Source organism: Podarcis tiliguerta (assembly GCF_965153285.1).
Source record: "Podarcis tiliguerta genome assembly, chromosome: 2".
NCBI lineage: Eukaryota > Metazoa > Chordata > Lepidosauria > Squamata > Lacertidae > Podarcis > Podarcis tiliguerta.
In genome coordinates this window covers 39,584,376-39,604,560 of record NC_139535.1, presented here as the reverse complement: position 1 = coordinate 39,604,560, position 20,185 = coordinate 39,584,376, and the positions used below count along the sequence as shown (strand labels likewise).

At 42.7% G+C, this 20,185-nt stretch overlaps 1 protein-coding gene across 8 annotated transcripts in view; it reads left to right on the top strand.

The window, feature by feature from the left end:
• Positions 1-20,185, top strand: part of CHCHD6 (coiled-coil-helix-coiled-coil-helix domain containing 6) — a 198,506-nt gene that overhangs the window by 140,919 nt on the left and 37,402 nt on the right. For 4 of the 8 annotated variants that reach the window (XM_083418843.1, XM_083418839.1, XM_083418845.1 and 1 more), the window contains one exon: positions 1,095-1,230. The exons of the other annotated variants lie outside the window; for them this stretch is intronic. In XM_083418843.1, the coding sequence (XP_083274969.1) occupies positions 1,095-1,230 (136 nt within the window). The remainder of the gene's footprint in view (positions 1-1,094; positions 1,231-20,185) is intronic. 8 annotated transcript variants of the gene reach the window in all.

The following is a 20,185-nucleotide window of genomic DNA, read 5'->3' as shown; positions in this document are numbered from 1 at the left end:
TGTAACCCGAGGTACCACTGTACACTAATATCAACTGGATCACCTCCATCTATATGCTTGTTTACGGTCTCAAAAGAGCTGTAATATGTCAACGAGACAGGACTTGCCATTGCAAAAGCCTTGCTGACTCTGCTTCAGGATTTTTGTTTGTTTGTTTGTTTTTTTAAAATATATTATTATATAGTTATTTATACCCCACCTTTTTCCCTGACAGAGACTCAAGTCAGCTTATAGATAATACAGGAACAGGAAGACTTGCTCTTCTATATGCGTGGTTGTATTATATTTGACTAATCTTTCCGCTAGTTTTCTGTGACAGGCATTAAACTAACTGACCTGCAATTTCCTGACCCCCCCCCCCCCCGATCCCTTTTGGAAAAAACATTGGCTACTGTCTAGGCCTCAGGTATGGAGGCTTACCTGAGGGACAAGTTACCTGTTTTTGTTAGATCAACAATTTCAGCTTTGAGTTCTCTCTGCTGCTTATGATGTCGCATTGGAACAGTAGCGTGTCCACTCAGGAATCTGACACCCTTTTGCATGATAGAATCTTTTTTGGGGGGGTTTCTTACTTATCAAGGGGAAGGGATTATCAATGTATGTGTATGTGAACATATGAAGCTGCCTTATACTGAGCTGGACTACCGGTCCTATCTAGCTTGGTAGCAGGTCTGTTCTGCCTGCTGCTTCTCTGTAGCCTAAGGTCTCTGGCAGAAGCCTTCCCAGTTCCAGAAAATTCTTTTAAACTGGAGATGTCGGGGACTGAACCTGGGTCCTTCTCTGCTGCAAAGTATGTGCTCGGCCACTGAGCTATGGCCCTTCGGTAACCTGGTATGCATAAGGAGGAGGAGGAAGAGACATGTTGCTCGTCACTGCTATGGACATAAGCACTCCAGAGCTTGAGCCAGGGATCTCCAGGTCTGAAGCTAGGGCCTAGCCAGTGAGTCTGCTGTAGGTTAAAAAGAGGGAACTCTGGATTGTCCAGAGTGAGGCTGAACCAATGGCACTCGCATCACCAGCACCATTTTTTTGGGTTGCACTGATGAGCTGGGACAGTCACAAGGCTCTCTTTCTTCCTTTCTTTGTTCCTACAGGCGGAGAAACACACAACCTATATGTGCAAACCTTCAGGCAGCAATCCTGACATGCTACGGTGAAAACAAACACCAAGTCCTCAACTGTTCAGAGTTGGTCAAGGAGTATCAGCGTTGTGTTAGGCTAGCACAAAAGGTAACTACATTTTCCCTGCCAGATTCACTCCAGGTGAATATTCTTTTCTCATTACTGGTGTGGGCATGATCAATCAGAAGGCCTTTCCCCGAGCCAAATCTTCCTGCAGCTCCAAGCACTGATAATTGGAGGGTTGATTTACATACTGGATATGGTTGCATACAAATTAAACCATAATTTAGAATAAATTATTGTTTAATATACAGGTGTGCTTTGCTTTCCCCTTATTCCTGCCTTTGCCCGGTGGGGGTGGGGGTGGAGTAGTAAACCCTGAGTTACTTCTTCTGATGTGTTTGGACGAAGTAAACCACAAGCCCAAGTTAGTATGTGGTTTGTTTTGCTCTCGTTTCCTCCCTTGTGTGGTGCAATCAGAAGTAGAAGAGGAGCAAAGCACTTGTGCACATTAAACCATAGTTTAAAATAAACCGGTTTAGACTACTGGATCACTGTAGTCTTGACAATCACATGAAAGCTTGAGGTACTGAAAGTATTGGCTGTCACAGAGAATTGCTTTCATTCATGGAATAAGCTGCTGATAGCAAGCTTGTATTATTAATAGCTTCTGTACCACTCTGAAACTTAATAAGTCTTGTTCTGTCCATCCTTACAGTAGCCCTTTGAAGTAAATTAAGCCAAGAAGGTACAGTCTTACTCGAGGCTACTCAGTGAGCTTCACATTTGGTCTTTAATTTTGGCCTGAAACCAAAATCAGCACTTCATTTGCTGCTTAAAGTTATGACCTGTTCATTTGATAATTTCTACTTTGAATGGTTTTGGCAAATTGGCCAACGTTTGATATTATTAAACCAGCTGCTATTGGGTTTTGCTTGGACTTGTGCATTCTTCAACTTGCCCTTTATCTTCCAAACACACAGTTTCCTTAAAAAAATAATAATTAGAACACAGCATTGTTTTCTGCATCAGCTTTGGTACTCCATAATTGTCTCTGTGTCTCCAAAGGGAATGGGTCTTTTTGCTGTTGCTAATAGGATATCCTTTAATAAAGACCAAATGGTTTGCTTCTTAGGATGATATGAGTTTCCAGTTATGCAACTTTACCCACAGAGCCAACAACCTTCTGCTTTTATGAAGGAACTGGACATTATATTAGGCATGGACTTACGCTGAAAAAAAAACAGCCCATTGTCATGGGGGATTGATTTTAAATCAAGCTTTAAATCATGGCTTAAACTACCAAGAAAAAAGACCAATTTAAATTATCAGTTTAAATCAAATTTCCCATTTTGAAACTCATGCATTTTTAACTGGGGTGTTTAACAATTAATACACACAGCAACCAAATGGAACTAGTAACATAAAGCCATGAAGCCACATGCCTAAATTATATCTGTTTATAGATGAGGCATTGTACACTTCCAAGGAGATCACATACTTGAAGACTATGCTTTCAGTCCTATGCACCCTTATTGAAAATACATCTCGCTGAATAAAATGAAACTTGCTTTCAAGTAAACATGCATAACATTGAGATCTACCTGGGGTCTAGAAGCAAGGCTATTGAGAAAAATAGTGTTTTTCCATGAGGTGGAATGTCTATGCTGTTTGGTAAGTCACAAATAAAAATATTTCAGAACTCAACACCTTCTGAATCTCTGGTATTTGGATGTAAAATTGGGATGCAATGGGGTACAAGGAGGAATCACACCAGTTCTAGTAGCTGCTATGGCTTGCCAGCTTCTGACTTGCAGTATCAAGCTATAATATAAATCATTAATTAAAGAATCAGGATATCATATCACAGTTTGCTTCTGGTTTTTATTAGCCACAGTTTAAAAACACAAAACTGGGACTTAAATGTTGGCCTTAAGTTTGAATTTCACATTAAACCATTTAATTTAAAAGAAACATATGAAAGCTGAAATTTAAAAGAAAATAATAATTTTAATTTTTTTAAGTTACTGATTTTTAACCACCATTTCCCATGTCATGAGCTTCCCTTGCTCCCCATATGCACAATATCACCCTGTGTTTGCCCTGATGATGTGTGCTTCACTGCTCCCACAATCAAATGATGTGGAGTGGGGTGGAGAAACATAGCAATTATGTCATGATGTGGGTAAGTAATATTACACTGTGAACAGGAGGACTATTTATCATATAAGCTAGGCATGGCCAAACCTGGCCCTCCAGATGTTTTTGGGACTACAACTCCCATCATCCCTAGCTAACAGGACCAGTGGTCAGGGATGATGGGAATTGTAGTCCCAAAACAGCTGGAGGGCTAAGTTTGGCCATGCCTGATATAAGGTATGCTTAAACCATTGTTATAAAGAGCTGGTTTGTTAAGCTAGCCAGAGTTTGTTCTGGACTAAGGTTCATGGTTCACATGTAATACCAAGCCAAAATTCTTTAAAAGTGAAAACTAAACTTGGCAGAAGTCCTCCCAGCTGTACAGGAAGAGAAGAGGGGAGGCGATTCTAGTCCAATTTGTGCTTCAGTGAGGCCCAGTTACTAACATGACATGCAAAGATCGACATTGGGTCCCAGAATTCTGGGAGCCTTGGTAATAAGCTTAGTTATTTTCAGATGCCACAGGACTCCTTTTCTTTTGGGAAATTGATTGCCTTTGCTAGCATTCTTGTGATACATGAACTTTGTCTCCTATGCATGATGGTATAAGTGTCTTTTGGTTTTGTATCCACAAACAACGAGGTAGGTGTCCTGATCTCATATCCTCCACTCCAGCACAGCTGAAAGATGCTTGCAGTGCTATGCACATACTGAAAGGTGCATGTGTTTTCCCAATGCAAAGATTAATTTCTTGGTCAGGAAAAAAAAATGCATATGATGTGATCCTGAGAGTAGATGTTTCAAAATTAGACTGGAGGATTCAGTGTCTCAGTTCCAGTGCAGAGACACAGCCAAAGCAATCTTAATTCATATTCCCATATCAAATAGTCATAGTAAAAGCCTGGGATGGATTAGCCTGAAATCGACCTTATTTGGGGCACTTTGGCTTGCATAGACCAGGAGCACAGAATGTATCTCCCATAAGCATTACAATAATCTCAGGCTGGTGAAGGATTTAAAATATGCTGTGAAGTTTCCAGTGTGCAGGAGAAGAAAGGTTTAGAGCATAATCTGATTTGGTGTATGATGGCAGGCTGACCAAGCATTTCCTTGGATCCTGACATGGATCATGGGACTTCAGCTATACAAAGGAGAGACATGTGCTTGCAGGCAGGTTCAGGTGATTTCGTTGGGGTGGGGGCAGTCACCTGACAGGGAGAGAGGCTCAGGGTGTCTGAAGAGAACCTTTTTCCTTTCCATTAAATTTGTGAGAGGTGGGGGGAGCTGTATGCCTGATTTAAGTATAACATGAAGCAAACTGCCAACCAGCTCCCAGAAGAAGCCCCGACAGAAGGAGATGGGGAAATTGTCAGGATATATTAGCTCAAATGCTGTTGCAAGTCCTGGTGGATTTCCCCCCTTCCTGTTTACAAAGAAGGTCTTTGTATGTCTGCAAATCAGCAAGGTTAAGGCTGCCAGGGAAAGGGCTTTTCTCTGGTATCTTCTGAAGTCCCCAGCTCCCCAAACGTGTGCTTTTCTTTTTCTTCCATGACTTTAAAGTAAAGCAGGCTCTGCATTGCTGTTGAACAATCCTTTCCCCCCAAGCAGAACTCGCCTCATCCCTTGCCAAACCTCCGATATGCAAGCCTTCGCTCCTGTAAATCAGGCTTGTAGCCTCCCCCCACTTTCTCTTTTGGAAGTATATCTTTAGCAAATGCATTTACCAATACATCTTTATAGCACACAGTACAGGAGGAATGTGATTACCAAAGAAGACAGATTGCATTAAACTTCTGCATATTCGCAGGCTGCCGCTCCAACCCATTTGAGAAAGGGGGCTGGGAAGCTGCCAGCCAGCCTGAAGCCCCAACCTGACATTATTATAGAGTAAATTGGAAGCTGAGTGACTGGTAACAGCAGAGGGCACTGAAATATCCTATTAACTTGAAGGGGATACACACACACACACACACACACTTCAACTCCTAGGCTAGGCTAGTTCATGTACCATAAACCCTGCTGGAGCCCTCCCCAACCCACCTCCAACAAAACTAGTAGAAGGATGTTATATTGAAGGGCATTTCATACTGATTTACAGTGGGGGACAGCAAGATGGCAGGGAAATCTTTTGTTGTTTTGGATTCTGTTTTTCCTCCCTTAGTGGCTATTATTGAGCAGGTAACTGGGTGAGATCAGATACATTCTTTGCAGGGATGCCACAAAAGACCACGAAATTCAGAGTTGAACACACAACCTGCCATTTCAAGGAGCCAAAAATATGCCATGAATTCCTTCTTTTCTCCTACTATTCAAAAACTTGTGGCAGGTTTCCTGGGCCATCCTACCATCTGCGATGATAGGTTTGTGGGAAGCAAAATCTGTCAAGATGGCAGAAGGGAGAGGGAAGGAGAAGTAAAGGCAACAGTCCTATTCTAGTTCCTCTCCCTCCCCACTTTCACACACTCACCTTTAAACCGGCGTTAGCAATCTCTGCTGTGAGTGGGTGGATTTCAGTAGGAACGGAGACTTAATCAGTGTCATCAAGAAGACAATTCCCCCCCCCCCCCCGTTTTGATTTAATTCAAATGGAGCTCAAAAATCCTGAGTGTTTTGTGGCATCTCCTACTGTTGTGGATTCAAATAATATTGTTTGAATATCATATTAGTGGTGGAAAAATACAATATGTTAATGCAATGTCTGTCTGTTCTATGTTGGATAATGTAAATCTGGTTTAAGTGAGTTTATCTAAAGCATGGGTAGGCAAACTAAGGCCCAGGGGCCGGATCCGGCCCAATCGCCTTCTAAATCCAGCCCACGAATGGTCCGGGAATCAGTGTGTTTTTACATGAGTAGAATGTGTGCTTTTATTTAAAATGCATCTCTGGGTTATTTGTGGGGCATAGGAATTTGTTCATTTCCCCCCAAAAATATAGTCCAGCCCCCCACCAAGTCTGAGGAACAGTGGACTGGCCCCCTGCTGAAAAAGTTTGCTGAGCCCTGATCTAAAGGAATCTGAGCGCATTGGGAGTGTCCCAGATGTACAGGCCAGGTGACAGTCTGGTCAGGAGAGGAGATGGTGGAGAAATGTTACAGGGTGATGACAAGATAGAACTATTGAGCTCCTCCTTTGTCCCAGTCTTCTCTCATGAGGGAAACTGTTCTCAATCTGGCAAAAATAAATAAATCAGATGGTGAAGGGAAGGAGTTGTAGTCACGACAGACATAGTTGGTACAAGAGTACCTGTCCTCTCAAAATGAATCCTAATTCTTCAGGGCCTGAAAAATTGTATCCTAGGATGTAAAGGAACTGGCATCTGTAATCTCAGAGCCTTTGTCTATAATTCTTGAAAATTATTGGAGGACAGTGGAGTGCCATGCAGCTGGAGGGAAGCAAATGTTCCTGATTTCCAAAAAGGGGAAAACAAAATCCAGGCAACCACCAACTGTTCAGTTTGACAGTGATACTTGGAAAGTTTCTAGAACAGATCATTAAGCAACTTGTGCACATTTATGAAAAAGAATTTTTTTTTGTCGTGCAAGATTACTTTAACTCCTTTTTTGACTGATTTATCGCCTAGTAGAGCAGGGGAATGCTCTGGATATAGTATATCTTGATTTTAGCACAACTTTCAACAAGGTCCCCAGTGATACTCTTTGTGACAAGTTGTTAAAAATATGATGCTACTGTTAGGTGGATTTGTAGCTGGTAGGTAGACAGTACCCAAACAGTGCTAATCAAGGCTTTTCAGAAAATTGCAGAGATATGACCGTGTCTCCTGGTATGCCCCATGGAGGACCTTAAGGTCCATAAATAGCAACACTCTAGAGGTCCCGGGCCCTAAGAAAGTCAGATTAGCCTCAGCCAGGCCAGGGCCTTTTCAACACTGGCTCCGGCATGGTGGAACGCGCTGTCTCATGAGACCAGGGCCCTGTGGGATCTGATTTCTTTCCGCAGGGCCTGTAAGACAGAGTTGTTCTGCCTCGCCTTTGGCTTGGAATCAGCCTCTTTCCTTTTCCTTCTGTGATAGAACCCCTATTTGGGGACTTCCCTGGCTTTTTTCTGGCCCATGTAGGACCAGTCTGGATACTTGGCCTTGGTGAAGATTTGACGTTTTCTCCCCCCAGTTTTTCATCTGGGCTTCCACTGAAATGCGGCTGCATTTTAAGTTAATCAATTGTTTTTATACCTAATGTTGGCCGCCCTGAGCCCGATCTTGGCTGGGGTGGGCGGGGTATAAATAAATTATTATTATTATTATTATTATTATTATTATTATTAAATGTCCTGGGCCCTGTATGTTTAACATCTCTATAAATGACTTAGACAGAGGGCTTGAAGGGATGCTCAACAGATTTACAAATGACACTAATGTGTGTGGAGTAGCTAACACATTAGGCAGAAAATTTATCCAGGATTGTCTTGCCTGGATGAAGAACTGCATCAAAACTAACAACCTGAATTTCAACAGAGATAATTGTAAAATTCTACATTTGTATAGGAAGAACCAGATGCACAAATAAATATTAAATGACCCTTGACATGATCACAGTACATGTAAAAAGAGGCTTTCAAGGCTGATCGCTGAAGAATTGACGCTTTTGAATTATGGTGCTGGATGAACTCTTGAGAGTCCCATGGACTGCAAGAAGATCAAATGCATCCATTCTTAAGGAAATCAGCCCTGAGTGCTCACTGGAAGGACAGATCGTGAAGCTGAGGCTCCAATACTTTGGCCACCTCATGAGAAGAGAAGACTCACTGGAAAAGACCCTGATGTTGGGAAAGATGGAGGGCACAAGGAGAAGGGGACGACAGAGGATGAGGTGGATGGACAGTGTTCTCGAAGCTACAAACATGAATCTGACCAAACTGCGGGTGGCAGTGGAAGACAGGAGTGCCTGGCATGCTCTGGTCCATGGGGTCACGAAGAGTCGGACACGACTGAACGACTAAACAACAACAAAGCATGAGTAGGCAGCGGGGGGGGGGGGGAGAGAGAGTAATGCAATTCTAAATTACAGTAACAGAAATATGTTGTCCAGATTGTGGGATGTAATGGTATTACTCTTTGATTAGATCTTACCTGAAGTATATTGTCCAGGATGCTCACAATCTGAAACAATTTAGGGCCTAAGTATTTGATAAAGCACCTCTCTCCATGCCAGCCAACCTCAGCCATAAGATCAGCAGAGGGTCATACATGTGGTCCCACCAGTGTGTGTATCTTTTTGTATAGAGGCTTATCTGTAGTGGTGTCCCAACTAAGGAATTTATATCCTTGAAGGCAAAGATGGCAATGACTTCGAATTCTCAAAATTCATTTCGGTCCATCGCGACTGATCTACTCTTTGCTGCAAATTATGGGCCTTTAGGATCTGGCAGTGTCCATAGGTGGACCTGCATGAGTCCGTATCTTGGGACAAGGATGTTTCTTACATTTTTTACAGTCCACTAGATGCAAGCCCAAGAACAAGGATTAAGTCAGCTGACTGAAAGAATAAACTAGTAGCATGGGCTCTGAAGGTAGCAGGATTGGCTTTGGTCTTCAGCTTGGTGATTCAGTGGGATGGCCAAAGAAGTCCTTTAAACCTAAGGTGAACACCCAAAGAAACACAAATCCTGTTTGACATTATAAGTGTGGGAGAGTCTGGCTCAACTACAACACTATGTTTGAAAGGACTTGCTGTATCAGTTTTGACAGGGTGATGTATGGTTCCTGTAGATGTCATAGTAAGCTGGTTTGACCTTAGGGTGGAGAGTGGTAATGAAATCAGATAGGACAGAAATATGTAATGAAACCTGAAGTCTGTTTCATTTGGCTGTTTCTTAAGGAATCCAAATTTGTGAGTGTAAATATTGCCTCTTGCCCAAAGACAGGCAAATTACTTTCATGTAGAGAGTCAAATTCAGAGTTTCATTTAATCCAGTAACTTTAAAACTAACCACTTTATTTAAGCAGAACAAAGTATATAGAGTAGGGAATAGGAAACATCTGACCCTCCAAATATTGTTGGATTCCCACTCCCATCAGCTCCAGCCAGCATGGCCAGCAGTCAGGGATGAAAGGAGTTGGGATTCAGGAACATTTGGAGTGCTGCAGATTTGCCATCCTTGTTGTAGGTTCTGTATGTAATGCAGAAGTTTTGTGCCCCTTCTCAACCCCTGGATATACTTCTTTCCTCCAGACTGGCTTCATGTACATGCATTGGATTTAATATTGGATGGAGGTTAGATGGAAGGAGTGCCACATTCCTAGACCCTATCCATGAGTCTATCATTTCTTCATCCATCCATCCAATGTTGGGAGATGATTACAGTTCAAGACATGGACGTGATGTAGGCTTGGAGGCAAGATGGGTATGATCCTGGTCCTTTATGGACATGGAGGTTCATGTGAATCAGGCTCATATTGCCCATTTCCATCTACTTCTACTTCTACGAACCTTGCCAAGAATATGAGCTTGCAGTTATCTTGTTGAATACAATTGCAGGGGGTTGGACTAAATGGCCCTCGGAGTCCCTTCCAACTCTACAATTCTATGATTCTATAACTATCTCTGCTAACTTCACTGTTTTGTTTGGGGTTTCTTTGTTGTTTGGGGGGTTTCTTTGTTGTCTTTGGGGTTTGGTTTCATATCTGCCGAATTTCAGGCACAAGCACAAAAATTGCTGCTCTTAGGTCTAAATAAAAGCTAGGATAATAGTGCTGCTGTAGGAGGTGCTGCTTCTTTTGTAGCTTTTCAAATTATCTGTAGTTTATTGACTGCAAGATTTATCAGGAGTGTACCACAGCTTGCCGGCAATTAGGATAGAAAGTTGATGCTACAATCTTCCCCCCAGTATTTTCTTTCCTGCCAACGGGGGGCATCAGAATTTCACTTAATGTGTTCCTTGGATACTAAAAAGGGAAATATGTGTGTCTAAGATAAATAATAAGTATACACTTCCTTCTCTCCCCATCCCGAAATCAGTGATGTGAGCTAGATGTGGCAACTGGAAGCCAGTGAATAAGGGAAAATAATATGGATTTTACATACAATTTATAAATCCCCACATACCCATCTAATTTAGATGGTGCACATTTTGGGGCGAGAGATTCATCTCACTTTAACTAGCAATTAGTACCTCCCCTCAATCTTGGTATAGGTTGGGATATAAATCATAATAAAGAATCAGCTAGCTGGCATTAATTGCAATTATATATCGAAGCCCATCAAATGATGTGAATACAAATTATTCTAATAGAAAATAATATTGACACACTGAAGGGTGATTTAAAATATTAAAATGTTAAGGAAAAGTAGATAAGGTGTGTAAGATTTTATATATACACACTCACACACATTTACCCCATCATCCACTGTTCTTCTCTCAACCTGCATTCCCTGTCCTGTTGTTAAAAGGAACCGGATTTTTATCTGTGTTCTTATTCTTAGACAACTTTCCTCTTGTTTATAAAGTGGAAGTAATTAAAAGTAGAGCTCTCAATAGCCAACATGTGAATAAACTCTTAACAATAGAGAACTGGATAGCCAAAGCCGTAACAGTAATCTCTTCACAAGCAGCCAAATGTACACTAGTATGTAGCACTTGGTCAGGCTTTTTGATCATTGCCAGTAAGTTACTGTTAGGGCCTTCATGTTAGCACTAAACCTTTTTGCAAATGAAATTTCTTCATAGCTCTTTTTGTCCTTTAAAGTTACCAGTGTGTTTTCTTCACATAGGGGAAATACGCATTTCCTCACATAGGCAACATGCAGCTCTACCACTCCCAGTGTGGATCCAAGTACAGTGGTGCCCCGCAAGACGAATGCCTCGCAAGACGGAAAACCCGCTAGACGAAAGGGTTTTCCGTTTTGGAGGTGCTTCGCAGGACGAATTTGCTATGGGCTTGCTTCGCAAGACGAAAATGTCTTGCGATTCCTGGGGTGTTTTTTTCCCGCTCCCTTTTTCTAAGGCACTAAGCTGCTAATAGCCTTTTAGCAGCTAATCCGCTAATCCCTTAAGTCTTTAATAGCCGCTAATAGCCACTAAACCGCTAATAGCGCTAATCCGCTAATCCGCTAATGGGGTTGCTTCGCAAGACGAAAAAACCGCTAGACGAAGAGACTCACAGAACGGATTCTTTTCGTCTTGCGAGGCACCACTGTATCTCTTTCTCCCTCAAGCATTGTTGGCATCCGTCTGCCTCAGAAGACAACTGAGTGCACCTCCGGGTATGAAGTCAAACTGCTGGACAATCACAGTGCCTGCCAGGCTGCAGAGACGAGTAATGTGTAGCTGTTGCCTCCTGCATTGCTTTTGCTGCGTTAGTAGCACCAAAGTGACCTTCCTGGGGTTCAAGCCTGGGCAGTGTGTATGGACACCCTGGCCTGCCCAGAGGACAAGATGGCCTTGCTGATGTGGACCAAAGGAAAGCAGAGCAATACATGAGACATCAACTTGGCTGCTGGAGGTGCTGAAAGGAGGTGCACAGGATGCAATCCAACCTTTTTAGGGACTCCACTCTGGATTTGTGTAGGGTTTACTCCTTAGCCTTTTCTTCTCCTGAGGATGTCCCATAAGCCAGCAGGTACAGATTTTTCCTCAGGTTTTACACCCGAAGCCTTTCTCATGGATGAGTATAACTGCAAGGCAGCAGAGGTTTGGGATTAGAGCAGGCATAGGCAGACTTGGCACTCCAGATGTTTTGAGACTACAACTCCCATCATCCCTGACCACTGGTCCTGTTAGCTAGGGATGATGGGAGTTGTAGTCCCAAAATATCTGGAGGGCCGAGTTTGCCTATGCCCGGATTAGAGTTTTCCTTCTCCTACATGGGTTACCTTCCTAGGGTGATGAGCCGTATCTGCCCCTCACTTTCCTCTACAGGACATGCATAAACTACCTTCTTAACCATTTGACCCCCTTGCTCTTGTCTGCTCAATCTGTCGGAGCCTGTCTTTGCAGGCAGGGGAAGTCCATAACTCACTGAGGGTTTGAGACCCAGTGGCTACCCTCACCTGGTTTGGCCGCTGTCCCGTCTTGATATCTTCTAGGAGCCACAGGTGAGAGCCACAGACATCCACAGCTGCTTTTAATGTAAAGAAAACCACATTGGGAAATTCTGTTCACAATTTTCTGTTGTTCTCTATTTGTGCCCTGAGGCTCCTGGAAACATCCTCTGCCAGTGCTGCCATGCGTTAAGCAGGTCCTGTTAAAATAAGATGACACAGAGAAAGCACCTCTCCAAATACTGTTCCCTCTTGCTGTTATTCTCTTGTTTGTATTTTCAACACCCTCAGTACTCGTACCTTTTGAATACTGTGCATTCTTCCTCTCCTGAGATACGATGCATGCCTCACTAGCTTTTATTTAACAGGAGTGAAAAGCCACCACCCCTTCTCTTGAATCTTGTGAGTAGAACATCATACAGTATTATCACAGGATTTGGGGTAGTACCTTACAAGTGTGGATGGGGCAGGTGTGTGGTTTAAAATACTCCTTTAGCATATGGTCCCGAGACATGAGTCCATCTATGTAAATATGGATCCATTTAAGGGCTCAAACCCTACCCCTCTGCATTCCATCTTTTGTAATGAGGAAAGAGTCAATAAGGTTTGTAATATGACTTCATTGGCAGTCACTTTTATCTTGTTTGGATTTCTCCCTGTGTTGACCAGAATGCATATAGCTAATTTAGTGCTTGTAATATCTAATATTTAAATGCAACTTTTTTAAAGCCATACATGAGAAACACCCACACTGTGCAAAAAAGATAGTTAATTTCAGAATAATAAGCCCAGATTGTTGATAAAAGCTCTTGGAGTTCTGCTCTGAAAATTGCAAATTCTGTAACCAAAGCCCCAAATAGGCTTTCTATTGAATTATGCAAATTGGGCAGTCTTGAATAGATTTTGTTGCAATTTGTATGCTTGCATAATTTGTACAGCTGCAGTTTTGTTTTAAAATTTTGTGACTTTCTGTTCTGTCAGACTAAGGAAGACTCTGCGGAATAAATCTCTCTGGAAGTGGTTTAAAATAAAAGCATTACTCTACCTCTTTGACCTGAAGCTGTCTATCAAAGACCATCATTCCACCAACGCCCTTCCTCCTTTCTCTGACTGTAACAAAATGTAACAGCAAGAACCATGCAAAAGTATGCTTGTGTGCATGCCATCTCTCAAATAAAATCCCAATGCTCACTAAATAGAAACTGCCAACTACTTGGTTAGCATTGAAAAAATATTTATTAATATGTTATATTTATATGCCACGTTTTCCTTCAACGAGATAAGGAGATATGAGCAAGTAGATAGATGTAGCAAGTTGCTATCAATATTGTTCCCACATAAGATTTATATAAGTTTATAATCGGAATCCAAAGCCACCTGTCTGGGCTGAGTCACAGGGACTAAATTGTCAACATCAGAGCCTGACCACCCAACCATCTATTTCACTCTCTGAGGAAATGACTATTCCAACCAATGTTATGAATTTTCGCTCTGAAATCACATTCCTCAAGACAAATCTAGTAAGACTCAAGAATAGCAACTGTTAAATAGCTGGTTAGTACAGTAGAACAACTCACAGACATTTCTTACTGTATAATGTCAACACACTATGGCAACTTTGACTCTACTTCAGATCTTGCATTTCTTACCTTAGCTTTTGCTTGTTCTTGATGCCTGCCATATAAGATTTTTAAGTTCATCTCGGCTACTGATCGCACTTTTGATTTTAATTGCGCTGTAGATTTTGTTATATGGAGAAAACATTACAGGGTAGGAAAAGGCATGATAACCTAGTTTAGCTCATGATGTTTGATTGCTTGTGTGTCTCTTTCAGTGTATGTGTGTTTTGTGCGCAAGCTCTGGAAGGGTATATTTCAGTGAAGCTTCCTTGTGTAAGTCTGTGCGTTGAAATAGACTACACGCATGTGTCATCATCAAATGTGATACTTTACTCAGTTTTCTTACAATTAGAATGGTTTCCTCATAGAAAATACCACAGCTGACGCACCTGGTCTCTAACAAAAACACAGTGGATCTCTTAAAGTTCTGTGGCCCTCCAGATGTTGTTGGACGACAACTTTTATCATCGCTAACCATTGGCCATGCTGGCTTGGGCTGATGGGACACAATTAGAAGCAAACAACCTCTGGAGGGCCACAGATTCCCCAGCTCTGCCATAAAGGATCTGAGCAGCTTCATGAGTTTGGAAGGTTTTTAGAAGATTTTGGGTCAATAAGGAAACAGCAAGTCTGGCCTGCTGGTTATCAGACAGAGGGAGTCTCACATCATCTGCTATCTGGGGTCCTTTTACCTTGAGATGCTGGGGATTGAACCTGGATCCTTCAGTATGGAAAGGTTACTTTGGGAAGTTTCCAGCATACTATTTGCTCCTCACACGCTGGCTTTCGGAAGTTCGCTTGTAGATAATGAATTTCAGCATACCCTGTTTGCATGTGTTTGTTCAGAGGATCGTATAAAAAAGTAAGCAAAACATGATACATTAAAAAATGGTCCTCCTTTCCTAGGGCAATTTGTTTTGGGGCATCATCTACCCATAGGGTTGACCTGGGTAGGTACTGCAATATGATTATTTAGATGAACTTTGCTGTCAGCTTTCTGTGGATTCTTAAGTTGTTGAGTCCCCCCCCCTCCTCCTTCCGCCCTATATTTGGGCAAACGTTGTGGTGATAACACTATTGGAGGAGTTTATGACTCAATAAATGGCCCCCCCACAAGGGAATGAGTGAAGAGGCCGCAAGCAGCAAGCAGCTGCTGTTTATTTAGTCATAAACACTGAGGAGAGCATTACTGGATTAACTGTACCCAGGCGTTCTCCTGGCCTGTTTATTTGCAGAGGTGAAAATAATCCACATTGTGCTTCTAATTGTAAAGGATGGAGAGCTGGGGATGGGTTATTGTTTAATTCTTGAAGGCAGAGACTCCTAGGTCCTAAGCATCTCCAATCAGTCCATACGCAAAAGCTTTTTATATGCCCTGATGTTCATCGATGGATAAACGAAAAATATGGAGCTGCCTGGAAGGACATAAACTGCCATCTTAATATATGAGGCATGTCCAAGAGTAAAATGCTGGCCTACTTAAAATGGAAATGGCTGCTGCATTCACGAAGCTGGAGGCATGAGTTCTTCATTTTCTTCTCTATTGCTAAGCTTTGCAGAGGCCTAGTGTTTCCATAACCCAGCATAGCAATATTATTAACCTGTCCAAACAAATGCTCTGCAAATGCATTGCACAATCCATGTGGAGCACAGATAATTCATTTCCTTATACTGGTTTTTGCAAGCAAAGACCGCCATAAAGACTGCTTGGGGTCACTCCCCTGAGGGAGACCCTTGATCTCGACCACCCGCAAAAAAATCAACTGGATGATGATATTGTGCAGATGCCATGGTGGCAGAGAAGTAAGATTTCTTTGCTGAGCTCTCTGCTGTGGCATAAACCTATGCCATATCTGATCAGATTGACCATGAGTTTCCAGCACCTCCACTCAGGTTATAGCTGCAGGCACATACTGGATGGGAGGGTTTGAGCCACTGGTGGAGGAAGAGGTGGACGGGGGGAGCGCACCACCCCCGGCACCATGATCCCAGTGGGGTGCCATCACGGCTCATGCCCCCCCCCCCACGCTGGGCACCACGCCCCCACAGGCGGCACGCCACACCCCCACCTGCTCTCCACACACACACACCTGCCAGCACCCCATTCTCTTTGCTAATTCTGCTCCTCTGAGCCTTGCTTTGAGCTGTGACTGTTCTTCTGGTCCACACCTGCCCGTCCACTGGGGCAGCGCCAGTGAGATGGAAGTGAGGGCTCTCTTCCTGCCTGCTTCTTGGAGCAAGTGATGGGGAGGGGGGAAAGGAACAGGATTGGAGGCAGGCTGTTTAGTTGACCTGCCCTCACCTGCAGCCAGCCTTCAAAAGGAAAGTTTTCTCCTTTTTTTCTGATAGTCAAAAGGAAGTGAAACATGCCTCCCCCTCCCCACCCTAACCAGCTGCAAGAGCCAAGCCTGGTTCCAGTTTAGGCGAATCTGCATTCCTTTCCCTGTTGTCACCCCTGCTGCCTCATTGCCCTCAACCCCTTGTTAAGCCACGGGGGAAATAATGCCTAGGAGCTCAGGTCAAGGATATGGGAAACCATTCCCACGGGTAAAGGAACCGGGTATGTTTAGCCTGGAGAAGAGTAAACCGAGGGAAAACATGACAGCACATTTCCAGTATCTGATGAGCTTTTGTATAGAGAAGGGCAGGTCTTGTTTTCAACTGCCCCCAGGACTAGATCTAGTGGGCTTTAAGTTACATAAGAGTATATTTTGATTTAACTTTAGGAGAAATTTATTAAGGGCAGTTCAACAAGTGAAACAATTAAAAACATAAGAAGAGCCTGCTGGATCAGGCCAACGGCCCATCTAGTCCAGCCTCCTGTTCTCACAATGGGCACCCAGATGCCTGTGGGAATCCCCCAAGCAGGACCCAAGCACAAGAGCACTTCCCCCCCCCTCCTAGTTTCCAGCAACTGGTATTCAGAAGCATACTGCCTCCAGCCATGGAATCAGAGCATAGTCATTGTGACTAGAAGCTGCTGATAGCCTTATCCTCCAAGAATTTGTCTAATCTGGAGTTGGTCTAGCTCAGGAATTCTTGTATCTAGCAGGGGCTTTAGTCCCTACCAGGCTTTAGTCCGTACAAGCCTACCAGGCTTCTGCCAGCCCTCAGATTCAGTTGAGTCCAACCACTTGGACTCCCTATTCCAGGAGTCAGCAAGCTTTTCAACAGGACAATCAGTTAAAAAAATATCCCAAAGCTATCTGGAAACCATTCATATCCCTAAGTATTTGGAGTCAGGCCACAGGTTCACCATTCCTTTGCTATGAAGTTCAGCCTTTAGCAGATAGTTTATTATGTTGCTACAGGCAGGAAACAATAGATTGCCTGCTCACAGAGCCTTTTTTATTTGTTGTATCTGAAGGCAGCCCTGTTTAGGGGAGCTTTTAATGTTTGATGTATCACAGTATTTTAATATTCTTTTGGAAGCCGCCCAGAGTGGCTGGGGAAACCCAGCCAGATGGGCGGGGTATAAATTGTTGTTGTTGTTGTTGTTGTATTTATTGCCCAAATATTAATCTCTGCTGTACATGCCTGTTGCCCCCCCCCCCAAGCTTCACCACCCACCCACCCACCCACAAGAAGAAATGTCAATTCTCCTACACAGTTAGGTAAGGGCAGAATTGGAGAAGTCATAGTAGTGGTTACCTGGCAGTTTCTCCTACTCTTCCCCAGAAACAGCTTTTAGTCCATCCTGAACATTGCAGGCCTCTTGTTGTCTTTATATATAATAAATAACCCAAGATTCCAGGGTAGGTTTTTTTGCTGGTATCAACTATACTTTTAGAAGCACAAGTTCAGTGCCGAAATGACATTACCTTTCCTTGATATTTGAACATAGCCCTGCAGTGTTCAGCCTATTGTTATTACTGCTCTTGTAAAATGAAGCTAAATTCTGCTATAACTCCAGAAAGCAGCATCCAAGCTTCTTAAGTCCCTGTAACGCAAGAAATAGAAATAGAGGCCTCTGCAAAATTGTTTGCTGGAATATCTGTCTTCCCCTTTCTCTCACATCTGAAAGCTTCAGCTTTCCAAGCAGATAGGCCAGCTTGTGTTAAGGGATTATAAAAGGCTTTAAACTCTTTGGTTATTGATTCATATCAATTTCTCTTTGGGGTACTGTTTAGGAAGTGGGAAGCTGTTCTTAAGCCATTCCAAAAATGTTCATTTCCTTCATTATCCCATTAGATTGTATTAATTGTAACTTTTCTTCACTGTTGCAGAAGAACTACATCCATTTCTGAGTTGATCTTGATTTCACTAAGCATGGGCATTCTTCAGTCACTTAGAGAGCACCACCCTGGAACAGATAGCAACACTCTGCTCCAGCACCAGCCAATGGGGTAGCCCACTAGCAATTGGATGGCCTGTCTTAAGAACATAAGAAAAGCCTGCAGGATCAGGCTAGTGACCCATCTAGTCCAGCATCCTGTTCTCACAGTGGATGACCAAGTGCCTATGGGAAATCCAGGGAGACTGGTAGTCATGTTCTAAGTTTCCCATATGGCAGTGTCAGCTTGTTAGCCCTCCTATCCTCCCAGGCACTTTAAACCAACCACTTTAAACCATGTTTGGGGCATAGCCCCAAACATTTGTGTTTTCTTGGAGAATCTGTGATGAGGTTCTCTTGGTGGCTCTCCCTCCTCTAGTTAGAAGATACACATCTGTGTTTCTCTAACTGCATCTCTGTAGTGGAGTCCTCCAGCACTTTATGACACTGTTGAACCACCCAAATGAACTGCTGTTTAGGAGGTATTTTCTAACAGTCCTCTGACATTTCCCTAAGTAGCTTCATGCTGTTACTCTTAGCTGCATCCTCTTGGACTACCCTCAAGTAACATTCCTCTAAGTTAATGTTAAAATTCTTCAGATGCAGGTACACAAAGATTTGAGGCGGCTGATAAGCTCCTAAGGGCTGGTATGTACAACCTTTGAGTTGGCTCTGTTGCCTTTCTGTGACCTTCAGCAGGGCACTTTCTAGAGTGCTTTTAGGACCTGTGAAAGAGCCATAATGAATGCAAAGTGTTCTGATACTTTACTTGCAATTCTGCCCACATGCTAGGATGTGAACTTAATACCTTTCAGAAAAGAAACCAAACTTCTGATGCAGAGTCTTTAGTAACCTAATGCTGTAATATGCATTGACGTCTTTGCAAAGGATTGGTTTATCTGTGTGGTGATTGAGTTGGAGTGCAAAGGAATGTAAAGAAAGTAAATATTTTTAAAAAGGTGTTATATCTGTGCAATGTGCAAATCACTATGTAAAGTGATGTTCTTTTTAAGATCATAGACTAATTTGAAGAGAGTGGTGTAGCAAATTGCCAGCAAGATGCTATGCAGGGTGGCTCCTTAGACAATGGTTAAAAATTATGCATTGAAAACTATGTTACCTTCTATTTTCCTCAATTAAACATCATGTTTATCCCTATAAAACCTCAGCTCCATTGCTTCTGTCCTTTAAGCTTTTCCTTTTTCTCTGCAAGCTTATCTTTCTGTCACTAAAATTACCTTCTACCCATCTGGCTCTGAATTTTTCCACTCAGACTATCAGTCCATTCCATCATCCCCAAGGAGCAAGTCAGTTTAGTTCATCAAGCAGATCATCTACTGGGTCACATAACCAGGACAAAAAGGCCATACTGGGCAAACCCTGACCAAAACAGAGAAATTGATTTTTGTTTTTCTTAGGTTTTTGTTATTTTTCTTACTGAGGAGACTTTCTGAGCTAGCAGGTGATTCAGTATCCTTCAAAACATTCATCTACTGTGGATGTTCCTGCAACTGTTTTAATTAAAAGAACTTGACTGTTGCATCTCTTAAAGGCTGAATTTAATTCTGACAGAAGGTGATCCATTAGAGTATAAAACACAATTGCTGGGTTTTCAGATTCTTTTGTTCCCCACAATGCACAGCATGTCCTTGGAGGACTGGCTTGGCTTGGAGGAATGGCTGACTCTAGAACATAGGAGATTTCTTCTCTATTGCCCATTCAGTTATTATGCCATGTGCCACTTCCAACCAGATTTCCAAGCTGGGGTTTACTATTAACTTATCTGAGAACGTGTCCATAGCTGTCAAAAAATAAATGATCTCCAGCCAGATTTCTTCCAGTGAATTGATGGGCTTCAGATGCTTGCATCCTTGCAGCCTGCTGAGCCTTCCATTTCCCTTTCTAGGGATTTGAATGTTCTCTGTGGAAAAATATAAGCAAACTGAACAAAATTGAAGTTCAAAAATAGCAAGATGTTAACTGCCTCTGACATGCTGTGCTTTCTTAATTCAAAATAGCCTCGCTGGTGGTGTGTTT